General features: G+C 37.7%; 2 protein-coding genes across 3 annotated transcripts; one reads left to right on the forward strand and one right to left on the reverse strand.

Annotated features, from left to right (window-relative positions):
- LOC104431553 (transcription factor PIF3) lies at window positions 1-4434 on the reverse strand. Of its 2 annotated transcripts, none has more exons than XM_039307670.1 (9): window positions 4194-4434; window positions 3515-3768; window positions 2296-3400; window positions 2099-2205; window positions 1890-1955; window positions 1393-1458; window positions 829-1272; window positions 426-559; window positions 1-331 (listed from the first exon to the last, which is right to left on the reverse strand). In XM_039307670.1, exons 2-6 carry the CDS (start codon window positions 3604-3606, stop codon window positions 1416-1418), a joined length of 1413 nt encoding a protein of 470 aa, XP_039163604.1. In that variant the 5' UTR covers window positions 3607-3768; window positions 4194-4434; the 3' UTR covers window positions 1-331; window positions 426-559; window positions 829-1272; window positions 1393-1415. The 2 variants fall into 2 exon arrangements, with proteins under 2 accessions (XP_039163604.1, XP_018723934.2); XM_018868389.2 differs by having other exon boundaries at window positions 3971-4434.
- Window positions 4435-16132: 11698 nt separating this feature from the next.
- On the forward strand, window positions 16133-17186 carry LOC120290605. The gene is made up of 2 exons (XM_039306929.1): window positions 16133-16561; window positions 16701-17186. Exons 1-2 carry the CDS (start codon window positions 16133-16135, stop codon window positions 16887-16889), a joined length of 618 nt encoding a protein of 205 aa, XP_039162863.1. The 3' UTR covers window positions 16890-17186.
- Window positions 17187-22083: the final 4897 nt, after the last annotated feature.

Raw genomic sequence — 22083 nt, forward strand, 5'->3', positions numbered from 1 at the left:
TTGCACTTGGAAAAACACAATTCATTTAATGTGATTGAGGAAACATTTCTTTATTCTATTTATACATCAGATTAACAAATGATGCTTAATTTGTTATGTAAGACAAATCTAAGAGTCAACAGTAAAATAAGCTTCTGCCGCCAACCGAAATCTGTGCTATGGCTAGTTGAACGACACCTAATTCAACTGGTCATCTTAAATTTTTAACCTCGTTGACCCAAACAAGGGTTTCTAGTTGTGTAACAGAAGTTGCAGAGAAGGCAAAAGAGGGAAATCTTCATTGGTGTTACTCCACCAAACAAATACCTCTCCATCAAGGACCAATCATGAACTGCATACAAAACATCAAGTTCAATTATTTCTCGCTTCAGCCCATAAACAAAGATGATAATTCATCGAAGATAAATATCTCAGCTGCCACTTACATGCAATCTTCTCTAACAAATCTAGTACTGTTTCAGTCAACAGAATCAGCAACCCCACCTACATTGATATCAGAGTCTGGACAAGCAGCTTGCACTGATGTAGGCTTTTGAAAATCGCCATTTCTTGCTTGGAACTAGAGTAAGGAAAGAAACCATTAGAGGCTAATAATTGTGTATCATACTACTTCACTCAAGTTGGGAACCCATAAGAGGTAAGCTTATTGCATTTTCCTAATTTCATGACCATTCTACTACTGTCTCCTTACAAAATATTCTTGTCAATGGTGTAACCCCATAATTGAAAATGGTAGTAAGTGAACCTCATTAATGGTAAACCCGTATCCCTATAACAAGTAAACTCTGCATCCCATTGAACACCCCAACTAAGCAGACACCAACTAACCTGAGTGGATGTATGATTTGTTATGCAGCTGGCACTATTGACATTCTGTGTCGATTCCTTTACACTGGAAGGGATGGCTGCATCTGTATTTTCCATAGTACCCGGCCCTACAAAGGCAGAGGTATTTGACCCTGTTCCTGGCTTTAGAGGAGGCACTCCTGGAAATGGAACTAAGGACGACAGACATGGCATCGACATAGGAAGTCCTTGACAAGGAAGACCCATCAATGGAAAGTTTGGTGCAGCTGTACTGTGCAAAGCGGTCGAGGCAGACACATGAGGCACAGGGACATGTGTTCCACAATTTACACCAACCATGCCCATACCCAAACCCATCCCAATACCCATTGGCGCAAATTGAGCTATCTGTGATGGATGTATGCGCTGAATTGCTGTCGGAAACATCATTGGCGGCATGTACAAGCCATTTGCCATTGACATCATCTGGTGAAAGGCGAAATGTACAGAAAATGCACCTTAGGAGAGGTCTAGTTTGTCTACGAAAAGGTCAAACAATCATATTGTTACTTATTTTAAAGAGAAATAGAGAGGAGACTGGAGTACCTGCACTTGGAGTTGAAGCGTCTTCAGATACTCAATGGCCTCATCAAGCATAGATGCTTTGTCCACCTTCAATGGCAAATCAACAAAATCAGCAAAATAAATGTTTAGACTGTCAAGTAGTAAATGATTCCCTTAACAGAAGTCTTAATGTTTGAACTGCACCTAGCTCATGCATGGAGTATTGAGTGTTGCATGATGAATATCGACACTCCAAGCAAGGAGTGGCAGGTTTTGGTTGACGGTTTATGCTTGATGTTCAACTTGACATCAAAACCCACATTTAGTACAAATTCTAGTTATAAAATACCAAACAGGTTCAATTAAAGTTTAACCTCAAATAGCAAAATTTATCTTGAAAGGTCATGGAACAAAGTGCAAAGCTTTTTCTTTTCTTTTCTTTTTTTTTGGTGTGTGTGTGTGTTGGGGGGGGGGAGATAGAGGGGTGTGGGGAGAGGAATAAGTCATGAAGCAAAACAATCAAGCACATAATTATCAACCTTATTGCAGTTTGGTATAAGTTCTTGCAATGCACGCATCTTCTCATTGATCCTGTCCCTCCTTTTCTGTTTATGATGGGGCAAATGAATTTCCATCAGACTATGATAGGGTGAAGAGCAACTTTTATGACAAGAACTGCTAATATACCAACAAAAAAGAGAAACCATCTATACGCAATACAATTGTCGAATGCAAGGTACATCCATACCCTTTCAGATAAATTATGTACTTCGGCTGCTCGGCTTCTCTTGGAACTAGTACTGCGAGCAGCTGCTGCTGCTGCTTTTTCACGCCAACTGAATCTTCATCAACATCCTGCACATAATTACATTTCTTTTTAGAAAATGAAAGATTAGATTCATGAGGACACCTCAAAAAGAACATAGGTGGAAACATTAGACTAACTTCAGCAAGGGCTTCAGAATTGTTGGTGCTAGGACATTTCCTCTTTAAACTGCATGATGGAGCATCTGAAGTAGAAGCAGAGGAAGTAGAAGCAGCAAGCTCTGTCATCTTCTCATTATCTGGTGATCCTTTACTCGAACTGGCACAACAACTTTGATCAGCACTTTTATCATTCTTCAAAGCATCTCCTTGGCAAATCAAAGGCTTTGAGGCAACCATCAGTTGCTCCCTTTGAACTTGGCAATTTGAACTTGCTTCCGTCCTTGGACAAACACTCAAGTTACTCGCCAGATTATCAGCCATAATGCTATCATTAGTTGAAGAACACTTCTCTTTGCGTGCAGCTCTGTCCAAGATCAATGAATCCGAGCCACTGGCTCTGGCATTGTTCTCTACATTGGCATGGGAAGGAGTGGCTACCCTTGCAAAATGAGAGAAGTTGATAAAATTGGAATTTTTGGCAGATGGTGTTGCGTCCTTAGCTTGACCTTTTTCACTTGTAGATCCAACTGCTAATCTTGGTAATCGACTAAAGTCTCCAAAAGTAGAATCATAGGTGATACCACATTTACTAGAGCCCATAGCATCCATGACTCCTTGCTGAAGAGATGGCAGTGCTGTATTCATTCCCATTCCAGTTATCTCAACGTCTGCTGCAGAGGGAACCTTGGCACCGTTCACACCCGCTGGACCAACCTCTTTATTGTTACTCTTTTGGGTCGAATCAAAACTATACAGATTGGAAAGCTCATTTACCGGGACACCTGATAATTCAGGCAGGAAATCAGAGCAGTAATCATTTTGCAAAGGTTCATTGATGGGACAACTAAACCAAGGAACAATGTCCTCATCATGCGTCAAACACATTTCTCTGGGCGGTGAGGACATTGGGAATTCACTCAACCCAGAGTCCGGCTCTGCCTCAGACTTTTTAGAATTCGAAGCAGCGCCATTGCCCACATCTTTATCGCTAATCCAAGGGCTCTGAGAAGTGAATTCAGACAGTAAACCAAAACCAGGTTGGCTCTTTTTGGGCCTACTGGACTGTCCTTGCATCACGACCTGACCATTCTCCCATATAAGCTCAACAAACCCATCCTCTGGTCTGCATATAACACACAAATTGCACATATTGGGATTCATCTTTATAGATGAACTTGGTACAATAATTCACACAAGCATGAATTTCCAAAAAAAGTAGGGGATAAAAATAACTCACATGAATGACAGATCTGCTGAACATGATTGGCCCTTGTCTTGTCTTGAATTAAGCTTCTCTTGAGCCCTCCTAAATAGCTCAAACAATGGCATTTTCAAGAGTTGGAACCCCTGGCTGTGTCCTCAAATATGCATCAAGCCACAAATTGGACCTTCCACAAACATAAAGAGCCAAATCCTCAAGAACCCGGAAACACAGAGTCCACAGGTGCTCAGAACTTTTCTCTGCTTGAGCAAAACCCCTCTTCAAGGCAACTTCAGGAGAAGAGAAATTAGTAAATAAACAAAGAGCGCTCCTTTTATAGTCACAAAATTGCAGTGAAGTCGTTATCAGTACGTCTAAAATGGTTAAATGTAGTTTAATAAGCATAATCAAATAATATAAAGATTTGGGTCAAAACAATTCTTTAATGCTATTAAAGGACGCCTTCAAAGGAAAAAAAAAAAAAAAAAAAACCTCTGTAAATTGAGTACTTTCTCGGAGGAAAGTGAGATCCTTCGCACTTTATTGTACTAAAACTTGGATTACCCAGAAAAGATAAATCCCCACAGATCAAGGGAAGATCACGCAGCTCATAGAAAACCGCCGAAAAAAGAAAAATAGAAAAAAGACCCGTTCTTCCACAAATAAGCAAGTGAAAACAGCAGAACCGAATGCATATGACCGCGAAGGGACGAACTTCGAAGCCCTCTCGAATCAGTCGAAGTACAAGTAACACTGATCCACATGCACTAAAAAGTCTGTCGAAGATGAAGAAAGAGAATCAGAGAGATTTGGAGATCACGAACGGCCCAAGTGGGACGTGGAAGACGGCGAAATTTCTGCAGAACTGCAAGAGAGAGAAGAGATTGCCGAGAAGATACACGGAAGTTCGTGCTTTTTTGGCGTTTAACTTGGGTCAACAGTGACTTGCTGCTGCTTAAGGAATTTTTGTCTAAATTTCAAGGGGAAAACAAAGAATAAATAATTATAGAATCACAAAATCTATTTTACCAAAAGGAGATTGATACTTGTTGGGCAGCGTCCTTACGATACTCGTTCATTAGTAAATTAAGGAAATTGATATAATTTTCAATGTATTAAGTATTCTTATGAAGTGTTAGATCAATTTTTTTTTTTTTAAATAATGAAATTCTTACTTTCATAGCATGACGCTTCACAATATAACACAAAAGCCACATCCGGTTTAGTTATTAGTATATTTGGATCGATGTAATATGGACTTTTGACATGTTATTCAAACAAAAATTCATATCCCGTAATAATATATTCGCTAGAATAGGGTTTAAAATGTATTATATTTTTCATCTCTTTTTTTCCTTATTTTCACGTGAGATTCATTGAAAGCCGCCCATTTTTTCTAAAGTGTTTGACCTAAATATCATACGCACTCAAAATGTCAAATTTACAACCCCTATCATGTTGATGTGGTGTCACTAGGTAATTGAGTGCAATCATTTCGGATGCATGTTTGTTTGTGACTAGTCTAACACAAGGTTGAAGATCATAATCCATGCTTAATCAACATGTCATATGATATAATCACTATACATGATAATGTTATCTTGGGGCTGTAGATTTCATTACTTCGATAATGTAAAACATGGAGAATCATATCTTTTTCCATCCGCTTCACTTTACTAATGATGTGTGGGGTAGCCCCTTTTCTTTCTAGCTTACTTCATATGCTTGACTTTTGGATCATTATAATGGAGTCCTTGACTTGCTCGGCATGACAGGATTTTAGAGAAGATTTGCAATTTTGTCAAAAGTAGTCCTCATAATATTTTGTTAATATTTTCGTGCTCAAAAATACATTTCTAAATATAATACACATGCTTTGGAAATGTGAAAAGGTAACCTTTCTAATATCTATATATTATTCGCAGCACGTGAAATTTATCATGATTTTGATTGTCTTGTTCAATGCCTAGAAGATACAATCTTATGGTAAATATTCACCGTTAATTGGTCTTTCATGAATTTAGTATACTTTTGCCTCCATTCTTGCAAGACTTAATTTTTCTTCTTTCTTTTTAAAAACATGATCAGTTCTTATGATCTTTGATTTGTAAAAGGAAAAGTGTAAATGGAAAATTAAAAATTAAAAACATAATATAATATAAAAGAGAGAAAGGGGATTGGACATTGGTCAACAAGTCATAAAATGGGTTGTAGGACCAATCATGGGTCAACTACCCCGGCGCTTCCAAGAGTTCATGATCACCTTCAATTGATCACAATCTATATATAATCATATTTAATCTCATTATCTTCTAGAGATTTTGCTCTCCCCCTTGATTAAGGCTGCTGAATTCTCATTATTGCCCCTCAATCCCAGGCACTGAACTCAAGGCCATTCTTGACTTTTCATGGATAATTAGCAGATACCTAAATCCCCCATTTTCATACAAGGCGGGCCCGGGAAAGATGGTGTCAGATAAAGCATGACGGCGACTGATAGGAGCAATAATTAAAGAGAACAGAAGTTCAGAGATGATGATTAAGTCATTAAACTTAATTAAGAGGAAGAGAATGTTTTGTCTCTCTTGATCCACCACTCTACATAGAGGGGAAGGTTTCTTTAGTCAATTTTTTTTTCTGTCGTCTATAATGGTAGCAATACTTTCAATGTCAATCCACTTTAAAAAATGGGTAATCCAACTATTGCATGTCTATGTAATTATCTCTTACCTACTTGGCATGTTTATCTAAACATCAAGGCATGTCTTTTAAATATTTGTCTTGATATATAACTTGTCTTATGGATACATGCTCCACGAAGAAGTACAGATTTTATTGTCATTGCTGTTTTGACTGTCATTTGCTACCTATTTTCTAGTTAATTTTCTTAACTTTGTTAACCAATGTAATGCAATTATCTTCAAATTTTATGTCTGGAGTGTGTTCTTCTCCCTTCCTCATTAAAGAAGCTATCCACCAACCACGTCTCAAATTGGGTGGATACGACAATAGACAAATAAATGTAAGTAAAAGTGAATATCAATAACGTTCATGTTAATGATCCATCTATCCAAGGTGTGATGGATGAATATGCCCCTCTATGGTCTATAAGCAAATCCATATAGAGAGCATAGCAGACAATACATTTAATAGTTTGCTAGGATAAAAAAATAGCTTAGTTATTGGATAAACCTGAATAAGAATACCAACCCACTCCCTTTGTTTATGGGAGTTGGAAGAGAAAGGAAGACACCCGTCTACTTTATGAAAAAGCCTCTCCATTGGTCTTTGCTCTATCTAAATCAGTAAATCAATTAGTCTCTCCCAATTGTAGAGTAATTCCACTCAATAATAGCATAGTGAAAGTAGGGTTGATTTAATCTTTCATAGATTCATCGTTAATTGAATGTATCATTTCAAGACGAGGCCATCTTATATCTAATTTAGATGTGGAGTGGGGACGAGAGCGGGGACGAGTGCTCTGGACACAAATTTTAGAAAACACACTCAATTTTGATTTCGTGGACAATAATATGTGCCAAGTTGATTAGTTAAAGCTTTGCCCAGGTAAGCATTGCAGCCCCTTGAACGCTCTCTCTCTCTCTCTCGCAACATGGGATGTTGCCATTACAGGAAAGGATTTGAAGCAATCTTTTATGTGGCCTCAATCTCAGCATCCCACGTGACTGAAAAGAAGATAATATTGAGAAGGAGAGACACAGAGAGAGATCAGATCAAGACAGATGAGAGAGGTACGACGAGGTGGAGTCAAACTGCTCCACGATTGTCGCATCAAACGAGACCCTCCCACTTGCTCTTGTCCATTTAAAAAAAGGAAATAGCACTATCTCACACAATTCATAGCGGAAATACACTCTTTCATGATTAATCTAATAAATAAAAAAAATAAATATTACGAAAATTCTCAAATTAATATACTCATAATAAATTTATCCAAAACTAATTTTCTGATTATAAAAAACCTGTAACAAATTTATCATTCGTTAGTTTCCGTTAAATTAAATTAATACAAATTGATATAATTATAACAAACGGAAGGTAAAATCCAAAGTTGATATATCCGTAAACTGTTATGTGTCATTTAACTCAATAATTTGACAATAAAATTTAATAAAAAATAACAAAAATAAATTTATCACAAATGTACAAATTTATAATTCTTTATGGTAAAAAAAAATTAATTTTAGGTAGATTTGTTGTTAGTGTATAGGTTTTGGATTTTTCATGATATCCCTAAATGGAATTTGAAAGAATCAATAAGATTAGCTCATCTTATATATTAAAGATTGAGATGAAAAAAATATATTAAGCCTATCACGCATTTAAACTTGAACAATAGCTGTGAATGTGAGAAATCAATGAGACAAAGGATTCTTGTCAATTGAGTATTGGCAAGGATGAGATTTTCGTTATAGGAAGATCTTGAATATATTAAAATATTTATATATTGAACTACATCTTCATTTAGTTACTCAAATTTCTAAAATAGTTAGCTGTGATTTCACTAAATTTTGCATGATGTCATGGTAGGAATCCTAAATTTAAATCTTTTCAAGCCACTATCCCTCCCTTATTGCATATTATCACACTTAACTTTTAGTCCAAAGTACAACTTGCGGAGTTGGCAGAAGCATAATGTATTGTCGACACCTTGCAGGAACAAAATACACCCACATAAATCTGTCTCTATAAGAAAGGAAATCGCATAATGATATAATCGGTTCTAGGAATAAACCTAATGTCGCCAACTAGCAAAGGTCAAGCCGACATTTGGCATGGGCCTTCTACTCCATGAGTTAACCGACATCGCAGTTATGTAAAGTCGGTGGCTTGGCTATGCTAATCTTCAATCAATCAATCAAAAGGTTTGTCTAATGACCGTCTCTCACCAATCTATTTAAACCATGTCCATAACATTTACAATCGATATAATTATTAGATGTTAAACAACACATGCATTTAACATCTTAAACTTTTAGAGCATTTGGTAGTTATCTCATAAAATCTCATATGACATTAGAGCTAATAGTATATTGGCGAGTCCACAATCTGTTTTAATGTTTGGTGAATATCTTAAGGAAGGAATCCGGTGACCAACGCAATTTCTAAGTGTGGGCATTGTGGTATAGCAACACAGCCCCAATGGCAGACGTCATGGTTCATTTTAGAGAAAAGAGATTGGGGATGAAGTTGGGTGTTAATGGGATTCAAGTTAAGATATTTAGATGTAGAAGCTTACCTGAATTGAGGGGGAGTAAACCTAATACTAAGCTCACATCTAATAGGGACATTGTTGAAATGCACGTTTGGATTGTATTCAAAAGTTCTACATCGAAAAATTGGTATGGTGCAATTAAATAGTTAGCCCATAAAGTTATGAGCCCATTAGGCTATATTAACTAATCGCCTAGTACCAAAAGGCTTTACTTAGAAGTATTAAAGTGACTGACAATACATTTTCTTCAATTGCACATCTTACTTATGTTTGAAGTCTTCTTTTTATTCTCACTATTAAGCAATTGCCTCTATTCCAGATGGATTTTAAAAATGTCTTTCTTAATGGCAATTTTGCATAGTACTCTAGTTTAGTTCCATAGTGGAACTTTACCTTGTTTACATAGAGTATAATGTAGACTAAAATAGGCTCCTCATGCATAGAAGTAAAGCCTGGAACATCACATTACTCTCCTTGTGCACGGTACTCTAAATTTAGTTTTGCCATGGAACATCTTGCATTCAAGTCCAATCCCTTGGACAATGTTCTCTTCGTTCAACGAACGTCCCATGGGTATATTTTGCTATTACTATATGTGGAAGACATGGTTAATATTGGCGATAATCGTATCGGTATTACAAAACTCCAATAGTATCTCAATCAATATTTTGAAATGGAAGATCTTCAATGACTCGATTACTTTCTAGGCTTGGAGGTTGCCTCAAATTCCTCTGGATGTTATCTTTTTCAAGAAAAATATGCCACTGATCTTCTTTCTTAAGTAGTTCTCACTAATGCCAAGATTGCTACAACTCTCACTAAGGCAAATGGCAAATTTGATGACAACAATGGGATTGCTCTTTCAAATCGTACACTATATCGACAATTGGTTGTCAATCCTATATATCTCACTATTACTCATCATGATATTGCCTATGTTATTCATGACTACCGGTGTATGACTCACTTTGCTAATGTTCTTTGTATTCTTAACCATGTCAGTGGTACCATATTTCATGGTTTTAATATTTCTGCTCACTCTACACTAGAGTTAAAGGCTTATTCTTATACGACTAGGTTGGTAACCTTCTTGATCTTTGCTCCACTATACGCTACTACTTCTTTCTTGGTACTTCACTCATATCATGGCGCATCAAGAATTAGACCATTGTTGCTCAACCTAGTACCGAGGCAGAATATCGTGTTCTTGTTGATACAACATCAGAATTTATATGGTTGCAGTGGTTATTAGAAAACATGAGAGTCTATCATAATGGCGAAATAGTCCTTTACTACGATAATTGGAGTGCCATTCAAATAGCCCATAATGATGTTTTCCATGAGCACAAAAAACATATTGAAATAGATTGTCATTTCATATAATATCACAAGCTTCATGGCACCATACAACATGTTTTCACTTCACCTGGTGATCGGATTTATATCTTTACAAATGTACATCCATCTGAGCGCTTTCATTATCTTTTTTTTTTTTTTTTTAAATTCCAGTTGACTTCTTCTATGTCATTTCAAGTTTGGGGAGATGATAGAGATTTTTTTTTTTTTTGATTGATTGTAATTGATATCGTAATATTCTGTTATTTTAGATAGTGATCCTATAAAACTTATAAATTGGCTCATAGTCTTTATTATTAGACATTGAAATACACAGAAATACCGCAAATCTATCTCTCGCATTATTATATTTTTAATTACAATCTATACTAGTCGCTAGCTGGCACGATTCAACACATTCGGGTGTGGGGTTGCAAGTCGCTTATGCGCACAAAGACAACCAGAAGGATAAGGTATCCATGCAAGTACAAGGCAACGTTTCTGAGAAGTCTATATCGAAAGCTGTAAAGGAGGAAAAAACGGATAGAAAAGAGGATAACTTAAATAAATGCGACAGAGAGGTGGTAGATAGGACGTGAGTATTTATTTACTCACGTAGTTTAGTGCAAAATCTAATTAATTAATTATTTAGTAAATTCAAAACACATCATTGTGCGCATTCGTATATTTGTACATACACAATACATCCACCCTCTTTCAGAGACAAGGTACATTTATATCACAAAAAACGGATGATTTAAAATATAATTTCCTAAAATTAATTATTTATATCACTTGAAATAATTAATCAATGAAAAATATTTCATTATCAATAATGAATATTTTCGTAGACGATTAAATTTTTTCTTTTGTTTATTTTTATAAATGATTATTTTTAGGAAAATATTTTTTCAAATTATCAATTCTTCATGAAACAAATGAAGCATGTACACGAGTTAATGCATTCTTAACCTATATTAAGCATGCTTCTTAAACTCTCGTTCACATGTAAGTCACAATTCGATATTATATATGTGCGGTTGTTCTCAATTTGGCTTAAGTTAATGGGAAATGGGGTACTCGTAAGAGCAGCGAACGTGCTTCTTTAACACTCGGCATTATGAAAATATAGAAATAGATCCGTTAAATCTCGCTAGAAGTCAATTAAATGGACGATTCATACGCATAGTGGGTATGAAGACGCTCGCCGTGTATGTAAAGGCGATATAAAAGTTTTCTTTTAGGAAAAATACAACGAAATTGGGGATTCATGGGACCAAGTACGAATCCATTTGCTTTCGTCTGTTCAATTTCCCAGTACCTGCAGACCATGCTTTCTGCTTCCCTGCGACCTGCACATGTGTCTGACACTCCAGACACCACCAGATATTGTTAAAAAACACATCCTAAATTTTGGCATGTCCGGTTGCCCTCCCCACATTTGATTAACCTATCTGTTTTTCGTTTTTCGTGTGCCAATTTGCCAATATTTAGGGCGTGTCTGGTTTATTTATTCATCCACTTGTTCTTGTTTCTCCTTTGCAACGAGCAAGCAGCATCACAAACATTGACAAGTTTAATGGAGAAGGCATCTAAGAATCCTTCTTCGATGACCCTACGATGCTTTAATCCAGTGTACAGACAAAGAGGACTACATTTTGATAATTTGGTTCTCTTCTAAGTTGATTAGGGTATGCTGTAATAGCTTGAAATGTCATTTTCTACTCCCATACTCAGATATCGTTGGCGGTGATGATGATTGATGACGAAGGTGATGGAAAGCTAGCTGCATTCGTGCTCATCCATTAGTATATAAGGGCCTTGTGACTTTTAAAGTTGAAAGACAACATAATGTGTTTAATTAGAGTGTGGTGGCTGACATAACTGATTTTTATGTGGAGCGTCTATTTCTCCAACTTCCTGGCATTATTCTCAACTATTCAAATTATTACATTTTTATGAGTATTTTTTGGGTACTTATTAAGTATATTTAGTTTAGAATAATTCATGTCAAAAGAACGTGTTAAATAGTGTCATAAGGGTCATAAATTGCACTTTAAAAACATACATATTTCTTTTTGAGGTAAGTGAGTTTTTGGAAATGTGTGATTGCTCAATTTCCTAGTGTATAGCTCCATGTTTTTACTATATTTTAGTAGCTTTGGCTAGTGCTCTTGAGGCACTTGTTAATAAGATCCATTTGAAATATCAATTATTCAAAACATGATAAAAAGTCAATGCTTCATGGAGAAATAGAACTCTTTCCTATTTAGATGTCAATATTGCGCTCGAAATGAAGTCTAAACTATGATAATGCGATCTTTTTACTTAATTTGAACCACACACATTTCTTTAACTCTATTATTTTCCAAATGTAATTTGTAAATTGGGTCAATGCATTCGTTTGTGCTTTTTCCTCTAAGTAGTGTTACCTTTGCAAGCATTCGGTTCATGTGCGCGGCTAGATTTGATGGGTCCACAGGATTCGTTAGCATACTTAAAAGTGAGCTCACATGAGCTAGTTGTATGCAATAATAACTCCTGTAAGTATGGTGTGACGGTGCTTTCATGTTGGGCCAAATCATTGTACTTTGCTTCTTTCGATCAATGGGCCAATGCTTCCACTTAGAATGGGCCGTATGCTTTCAATCAGAAATCACTTTGCTCTCAAATTGCCAAATTATTTTGAAAAGGAAGCCCTTAGAATTCATTTTAATCTGAAACGCCGGAAGCTTGTCAAATTTTATGACACAAATATAAATAAGTGAAATTGACTAATCAGTTCACAACCTACTGTAAGGATGCCAATTGCGATGGAAGTGATTTTCGGTTAAAATGATTAGAAGGATTACAAGGGAATTTCGTACAAAGATTTAGGATAGCAATATTGAAAAGTTTAGAATTGAATTAATATGCATATTGATTGGATAACTTTCACAAGATAAATATGTATAAAGACATGTATGTTTTTCATAACTTTTTTTAATATGATTTCCATATTTCAAAGTTTTGAACGAAATGAGTAGGATAAGAATTATATTTTTCTTATTTTAGACAAACGGACCCAAATTTGGACAAAATGGGGTTGACTGAAATGTTAAGAGGTAGTTTGGAGAGATATCATCTTCAAGAGAAACAATAATCACATTGATTTTATGATTTTGATTACTCTTATGTCACTAATGAGAATAAAAATATTCAAGAAATGTCAATCTCTTGCTATTGTATTTTTTTTTTTTTTTTTAAGGCTCAAATGTATTTGGTCGTGCGGACTTTCATCAATAAATTCATCATTATTTGATCGATTTCGAAATTGCCCATCTTGATTGTCTGCGGATCGTCAATGATCGCAATTTGCTCTGTTAATTAGTGGTCATTTTCTGAATGAAATTAAGGTACAAAACATCTAACTACTAGTAAAACAAGCAGTTCCTTCTTGCTAGTAACAATAATTTATTTATTTTTTAAATTTGTAAATCTGTCAAAGAAAAATGAGATATTTATAGCCTAGTACATCCATATCAATGGAATTCTAGAAAAATGGTGTCCAAGAAAAATTACTTTGATCATGAGTAATCTACACTTATTAGAATATATTTTATGCAAGGGATAAATCATGTATTACCAAGAAGAGGTCACATATTTAAAATTTAGATTATTATTATTATTATTATTATTATTATTATTATTATTATTATTATTATTATTATTATTATTATTATTATTATTATTATTAGTACTACTACTACTACTACTACTACTACTATTACTACTGTTGCTGCTACTACTACAACGCACACAATCATTTTCATGCAAACGATTGTGTAACATCCATGATTTCGATCCCATAAGGATTGGCTATGGAATCAGTGTGTTGATGGTGAGGATCGGCCATGAACTGTTCCAAGGATTGGTCATGGATCGATTGACCTGATCGAAAAGGAAACTAAGGGATTTATCCATGTTTCAATCAAAGAATTGGCTACAGATTGATCGAGGGATCAGTTACAAACCAATCTAATGTCTGCGCAGTGGACCCGAGCCATTCAGCCATGGAACAATTCCTCGACCATAAGGGTTGATCAGGGCACAATCATGTGCCACTGCGAATTGATAGATGATCATAAATTGATCCTGAGTAGTCATATTCTAATCGTGGGTGATTTCACTCGGTCATGTACTAGCCATGGTCAACCATGAGTTGATCCCATGCAATCATGTGTCGATCATAGATCAACCAATCCCACGCAACCACATGACAATCGGGAATCGGCCATGGACCAAATATGTTTGGTCATGGACTAATCGTGGACTAGTCATGGGTGTAACATCCTCGATTTCGACTCTTATTTTGGTCCCAACTAGGAGGCTAAGCTAGATAGGCCTTAGATTAGTTAAACTTTCCTAGAAAATAAGTGTGAACAAGTGTGAAAATCATTAAATGGGGGTGATGAGTGTGGAGGCTTAGGTGTCATATGTAATTAATGAAAGAAGATGACTCATAAGCTTGTGTGTATAGTCATCATGACAAGCCATTAAAGAATGGGATGAATCACATGTCCATGTGTCCCTATTAGATTAGGGTTATTATTCATCTACTTTGAGACTTCGAAGACAAGTTATTTCCAACTTTAAATACTTGCTGAATTATCAGCCAAGTAATTAATGAAGGATGGTCTTGGAAGACCATTAGGGCGCCACCTCTCCTCCATAGACTTGCCACTTTGAGTTTCATAGGTTTTGACTTCCCAGCTTTTAGAAACTACTGGACCTTTCATACTTTCTAATTTTATAGAACTCTTTGTGCTTCGAATTTGGAGAAACTTCCTTCATGAAAGTTGTTTATAATATTTTATTCTATAACATACTTAAATTTCAGATTTTTATGAGACCAAATGATTGGGACGAAGCCCAATAATTTACTGTCTAGAATTTGCTGAGTGTAGTAAAAACTGTGACCAAGTTGCTTTCTTGAATTCTTATAAAATCTTCCCTTTTGAATTTGGACATACTTCATTCACAAAAATTTTAAATGACATCCACATGTACAAATATATTAAAATCTCAAAGAGTTTTGTGAAGATTTGGATTTCGAAATGAGTCTCTCTCTTTGATTGTTGAATATGCTCAATGGATGAATTATTGGGTTGCATTCAGTGAATTTCTTCTCTTTCCACAACACGAAATTTGGCTAAGTTTCCTTCATGAAAAATGTTTCTTAAGATCTTTTCGACAATATATTAAAATTTTATAATTTTTCGAGGCTTTTTGGTAATGACACTAATTTCGAAAGTTGCTCGAAACTATTCTTCAACTTAGAATGGGAGGTTACAATGTCAAACTTGGAGAGGAAGGGGCTACATGCCCAACTTGAGGAGTAAGCCATTTAGAGTCTTTTTGAATTGAGATAAAAATGTATCAAATGCTCTTGGACCATAGTGCATCAATGCTAGGTTGAGTCATAAGGCTTAGGTGTACCCTAATTAATATAGTCATCATTATAAGGATGACTCAACCCCCAAATGGCCCAATAAGAAAAGGAACAAGAATGACCTTAGGGATTAGGCTAGCCACTTCATCCTCCTTAGCCTTGCCACCTTACCAACCTAGGCTTGTTATCCAAAGAAATCCTATTGATTCATTTGGAGTAGGGGTGTCAAGACCCGAACCGAACATGAACCGAACCGGGCAGAACCGAACCGAAAAATTTGACTTTTTTTCGGTTCGGTTCATTTTCGGGTTTTCATCAAAAACCGATAAGTTTTTATCGGTTCGGTTTTATCGGTTAACCGAACCGAAAAACCGAACCACAAAGGCACGAACCGATGAAATCAATCTAATTCGGTTCTCTCCCGACTCCCGTCTCTCAGTCCTCTTGTGTCTCTTCGTTTTTATCGGTTCCCGTCTGAGTTCTCTCAACGGCGACAGCGACTGTGACGGCGATGGCGGCTGCGCGACGACGGCGGCGGGGACGGCAAGCTGCGACGGCGACGGCGATGGCGATCGATTGAGGGACAAAGCCCCTTTCTTCGCAAGTCTCTCCTTCGTCCCTCTTCCTTCTGCGACGGCGGCGGCAACAGAGCATGTCTGCGCGCGCGCCGCTCGGGCGAGGGGCCGCCATCTTCACTTTGCCGGCTATACACCTCCAGTTCGCGACTCATCCTCTCGTCCGACGCTTCCAGCTCTTCGATTCGCCTCACCGACTTGGCAATCTCGGCGTTCTTGGAGCAGATCAGGCCCTCCGGCACCGGGACGAGGAATGTTGTCTCTGGGACGACCTCGTGCTCGGGGAGCTTGAGCTTGACGTGCGACGGCGGCTTCGGCGATTTCTGGAAGCCCACCGCCATCTTCACTTTGCTGGCTACCATCGGAGGGAGATTCTGGAGCTTGGGTTTCCGGATGACGGTTGTAATTACTTGGGGCATTTGAGGGAGATTAGGAATGCGGGCGGGGGTTCTGCTTTCTATCAGAATCCTAAGGCTAGGCTTGATCTGGTCCCGAAAGATGTCAAGGTGGGTCTCTTGGGTCTCTTGAATTCGTGGTTTTCTCTCTTAATGTCTGCAAATCTTAGTGTTCATGAGTATAGTCCAGTCTTTGTTTGGTTTCTTTCGTGGTGAATATGAACTGATATGGGTTATATTTTTTTTGCAGTGGACCTTCCATCCTTCTATTTTGAAGACCAAAAAAATCTACCTCTGTGCAGCTACATTAGATATTGATTTTCCAGCAAGTAATCTAAAGATGACAATGGTGTATTATCATTTCACTTTATGCACTCTTGGTTGTTCTTTCACATTGTTGGATCCAATAACATATTTGTGGCTGTGTTGTGTGGGTTAATTTATGATCTTGTCGAGAAATCCCTCTTGTTGAGAAATCCCTTTTTGTTTCAAGAGCAGTCCTGGTAATTTGAGTGCATAACTTTGGATATGCCTTACTTCATGAAGTATGGAACATGGAATAACTGCAATGATACAGTGAGATTGTGGTGACTTTGTTTAGGCTTGCTTAAGAGATGCACTAAGTGGATCTGTGCCTTTGGAATAACTTTTACAAGTATTACAGTGCTTGTTATCTTCCATCTTTAAAATTTTCCATTTGGCTATGGTACTAAAACATTGTCCCTATCGACTTGAATTACATTAGTCCCTCCAGTCAAGTGACTCAGTGCAATGGAGAAATTTGATAAATTCGAGATAGGCTTTTTGTGACATGCTCATATATTGGTTATTGCTATTAAAGAGTTCAAGGTCATTATCTTCATCAATTTCAGAGATGATGTTCCTGTAGTTATGGCAACTGTAAAGTAGGAATATCTCAGGGATAAATTAGGAATTCTGTGCTTTAAGTAATAATGTTAATCTAATTGGGCAGTTCCTTTGGAGAATGAGGATACTTAAGAGTGTTTTCATTATCTCGACGATGCTTAATGTTTTGGCTGCATTTAGTAGTGATCTTACTCAAAGAAAGTTAATGATCTCATAGATAGTAGGTTGAACTGTTGGGGTTTACAAAAATTGAATTGCCTTTCTAGGCAAATTGGTACTCCTACGGAAGGCTGTACAAATTGCTTAGTCATTTTAGCTTGAAGGCACGAGCAATGGCGTTTCGGTTCCTTATTGATGGCAATATTTGCAAAAACTTCCTTTGAAATTAGTAGCTTCTAATCCTTCCTTATTGGAAAGAGCCTTCAGGAAGAGCGTTGATTGTTTCTGATCCTTTCAATAAAACCGAGGTTTGATGGAATCATTTGAACATCGAGTGTGGTGAGGACAACAGTTTGACAGTTTTAGTTCATACTTTGCCCATTTATTCTCATCCGAGCACATCATTTTTGTGAAACCTGCACACGGTATGGTGTGAAATTTTCAACCGACTTTTGTTTGGATTTTCATGAAATAACTTTTTTCATTAGGATAACCCATATCATTTTGAAGACCAAAAAACATCTTGTTGTAAGTGCTGTTTTCATTTAAATTGTCTCATTTACAGCAGCGTGCACATTTTTTGGATTGGAAGAGTGATCGGGATATCTAATAGGAAAGATCAAGCTGTTAGTTCTTATTGCATTGCTAGTCTTAAACCTTATTTTTAGGCATGCATGCTAACATGTTGAATTGCTATTTAATCACTTTTGAGTAGAGAGTTGTCATCTCAAAGTAGAAAAGGCAGGATGATGAAATGTGGAAGTTTATGAGACCTCATCGATTTTAAGGGACAACTAGAAGATTTTCTAAGCAGTTGATGCTTCCTTTGTTGCTTGTATTGTTTTGGCATTCTCATAAACACTTTCGTTCTGGTAGCCCTTTTCCCTACTTTGCCAATTTAAGTGATCAATTTGCCTCTCTGAATCCCTTTCGAGCCTTCGGTAGATACTCAACATACACAACAGATCAGCAAATCTCAGTTGTCATTTGCTCTCCACATTTCTGAAGCTGTGCGGTAAAGAAAGTAGTGCAGGCGATTCACTAGCAGGTGTGCTCATTGTTTAATCACACTTGCTGAGCTTGTCGTAGTCTCTCCTCACTGAGATCTCTGAGTGTGGTCAAGCTGTGACATTTGAAGAGGCATTTACATAGAAATTTGTATGTCGTCTGGCGGAAATGCACTTCTTTATACATATTTGTGCTAGCATATGCTTCTTTGTATGACCCTGGTGGTGGTTGACTTTTGAGCACAATAGAACTAATATTGTGGGGAAATTATGCACAATGGATGATGATTCAGATTCTCAACAGTATTTCCTCTCTGGCCCATTCAGCTATTCCCTAGTTATCAGCATTTACTTATCACATCCCCACGTTGTTCTCGTTCTTTTGATTGCTGTTTCATTACCAAGAATGGGATGTGTGCCTTTCCAGCATGGGATCTGTCCTGCTCCATACAAACTATGCTATGTCATGAACGATATAAACTGAAATTTCTGAAAGCTAAAAAAAAAAAAAAACCGAAAGCTAAAAACTGAAAAACCGAACCGAACCGAACCGTTTACACCCCTAATTTGGAGGGATAATGATGAGAGATTTACCTATAAATAGAGGCATTTCCCCTAATACCACACACGTCACCCCATCTCTTCTCCTTCACTTGCTCTCTCTCTTTCTCTCACGCCTTCTCATCGTCGCCCTCTCCCCCTCTCTCGGCCTTGCTTTCCTATTGCCTCATCGGATGTCCCTCTATTTGTAATACTACCTATAGTTCATCGAGATTTATCGAAGGTAAGTAGAATCTCTAACTCTTAGTTAGGGCAATAGTCTACGTCGTCGAATTTAGTAATATGCTCACTCGTGTAAGCTACGTGTATGTTGTAATGTTCTTTTGTATGATTTTTTCATGTTCACGTGATTGAATGCGATCACACCATTGGGCTTTGGATGCATTGGCTAAGATAAAAGATTAACCGGTTTGTGTAATGCAATTAAAGAGGAAAAAACGCCATCACCACATAGCGTTGCTAGCAATGCCTTGTTCATTGAACGGGATGCCCTGGTTAAGTCAAGATGCCTGGGTTTGAGCTCGGATACCTCGGGTAAGCTAGCCCTGGGATGCCATGGTTGAGCCAAGATGCCTAGGTTGAGCCCAGATGCCTTGGTGAGCTAGTGTTAGGATGCCTTGATTGAGCCGGGATATCCCTAGTTGAGTCTGGATGCCTAACTTGAAGCTGGATGCCTCGATTGAACTGGGAGGGCTTGGTTGAGCTAGGACGATGATAAATGACTTTGCATGAGTGCTGGTTTATACATAAGCATGATATGTTGATATGTTCACTGACAAGAAAAAGGTAAGCATGCATTGAAATATGCAGTAATGGACATCTGCATGTAATCGAGGTGTAGGAATAAGTTTACTAATGATCTACCATCGATATTGCATTGCGAGTGTTGTACCTACTAGATTTTGACAATGAGATGTCTTCCTAGTAGAGAATTAAGAGTTTTCCTTACTGAGTCCATGACTCACCTCGTTGTTTTTTAGATTGTAGGTATGGAGCAGTCTTGATAGTGGAGTTAAGATTTACCCTAGTCTTTTTTAGCATAGAGCATGTAATGATTGTAAATATAATAGCCCATGACAAAAATGGCTTGTAGATGTAACTGATGTGATTATATGTTTTAAAATAGTTGTTTTCCTGTCTACACGTTGTTGTATGGGTGTTGTATGTATGCTTTCACATTTGCTTAATGAAAATATAAAAAGAAATGGGATGGAACGTGCTTGGGACGTCGCAAAAATAACCCCTGCTGCTCGTGACCTTAGGAATGGAATTGCGGTCGTGACAATGGGCCCCTTATAGTGGATCACAAACCGATTCAAGATAGGTCTCGAATTGGCTTGGCGACCTTTCCATTAGGCTTTGTGCCAATCAATGAGCCTGTCCTAGTACCAAGCCATAGACCGGCCTTGGACTAGGCTTTGAGCCCTTTCGTAAGGCCATGGACCAAGCTAGGAGCCTGGTAATGAGCCAGGACATGCGCCTAGCCCTACACTAGGCTTCGAGCCAATCGACGAGCCCAATTAGATAGGCTCCATGCCTGACTAGAGTCAGCCATTGAGTTTGTGCAATAAGCCCTCGACCTAGCCAAAATAGGCCATTTTTGCCTATGATAAGCATACCAAGGATGGCTTTGCCACAAATCTTGGATGTGTTAGAATGGTCGATGAGGGATGTACATGAAAAGCCCTTACTCAGTATCATTTGCATTTCTAATGGTCCAATTATGTGACACCCCGAACCCTTCGGAGGTCATCACCAGCGCCGATGTTACACCTTATTACCTTTCTTTGTTTCGAAGAAGTGTCCTAATTCGCAGACACTTTTTAAAAAAAAAAAAAAAACAATCGGTTCCAACGCGACTCATTAGCGGAAGCAAATTAAAATATCATCGTCTCTCCCCTACCAACCATGATACAAATACACACCACTAATTCACCATTAATTTTATAAACAAGCCTCGACACTTTACTTACATACATATATAACATGATGGGATTCCCTTCGGGTCGGTATAACAAAAAGGAAAAGCTAGGACTCAGCCACGTCCAGCCTAAAACCTCAAAAAGAAACCCTCGACCCTCAACATCATACGAGCATAAACCCCCCATCAAAAGTGTTGGCTATCTACATAAAAAAGATCCGACTCCTGCTCATCGCGTGCAGATCTCACACCCAACCCGGTGCATCAGGCGGCGGCGGCGGCAACATCCCTCGCATCGCTCCATCCCAACGAACGTGCACGAAATGAACTCCGAATGACGGGGCCCCGACAGGCCTATGTCATACATCACTAGACAACGTACTCGAATAAAAGTCAGTCCGGGAACAGAGGGACAATCTATCTCAGCACACTCGACCTCTACATCGGATGGTAGACCGTAAAACACCCCTCGCGTGACGACAGGAAGCGGCATACTGCTAATCTGAAATGTTATTCCTCAAAAGGGGTGAGTACAACCACTCAGCAGATAGGGAAATCCAGTAACAACTCAATGCATCATGCAATCATACATACATTGCAGGCATTGCTCACCTTGAAGCCATGCGCATACTATCATGCATCATCATATCAATTTATAACACATACATATATATCATTATCGTATCATACATGTCATCATCGTCATGACATCATTACATCATACATGTCATCATCATCATTATCATCACTATGCATATCATCATGCATATCATATCATGGGTGATCATCATATCACATCACATATCATCATCATCATCATCATCATCATCATGCATATCATCATGCATATCATATCATAGGTGATCAATCATATCACATCACATATCATCATTATCATCATCATCATGCATATCATCATGCATATCATATCATGGGTTCATTTTTCATCTTTTATCTTTAAGTTTGATCACCACATCACCCATTTCTCATATCATCAATTTCATCATCCCTTCGGGCAAATACCTCCGACAGGGTTCCCTTCCAGCCATCCCATGGCCATCGGGCTTCCGGCCCCCCACATTCCGGGCATCTCGCATCTCAACTAGCATCACGAGGCA

This window comes from Eucalyptus grandis, chromosome 2 (genome assembly GCF_016545825.1).
Source record: "Eucalyptus grandis isolate ANBG69807.140 chromosome 2, ASM1654582v1, whole genome shotgun sequence".
In the NCBI taxonomy this organism is placed as follows: domain Eukaryota; kingdom Viridiplantae; phylum Streptophyta; class Magnoliopsida; order Myrtales; family Myrtaceae; genus Eucalyptus; species Eucalyptus grandis.

What these genes read in the sequence shown, in the direction of transcription:
- LOC120290605 (XM_039306929.1), top strand. Translation starts at nt 16,133, where the DNA reads ATGTCTGCGCGCGCGCCGCTCGGGCGAGGGGCCGCCATCTTCACTTTG. An exon ending in TGGTCCCGAAAGATGTCAAG is followed by an intron (nt 16,562 to 16,700) that starts GTGGGTCTCTTG and finishes TTTTTTTTGCAG; the next exon opens with TGGACCTTCCATCCTTCTAT.
- LOC104431553 (XM_039307670.1), bottom strand. Translation starts at nt 3,606, where the DNA reads ATGCCATTGTTTGAGCTATTTAGGAGGGCTCAAGAGAAGCTTAATTCA. An exon ending in TACATAATTTATCTGAAAGG is followed by an intron (nt 1,956 to 2,098) that starts GTATGGATGTAC and finishes CATCATAAACAG; the next exon opens with AAAAGGAGGGACAGGATCAA. An exon ending in TTATACCAAACTGCAATAAG is followed by an intron (nt 1,459 to 1,889) that starts GTTGATAATTAT and finishes TTGCCATTGAAG; the next exon opens with GTGGACAAAGCATCTATGCT.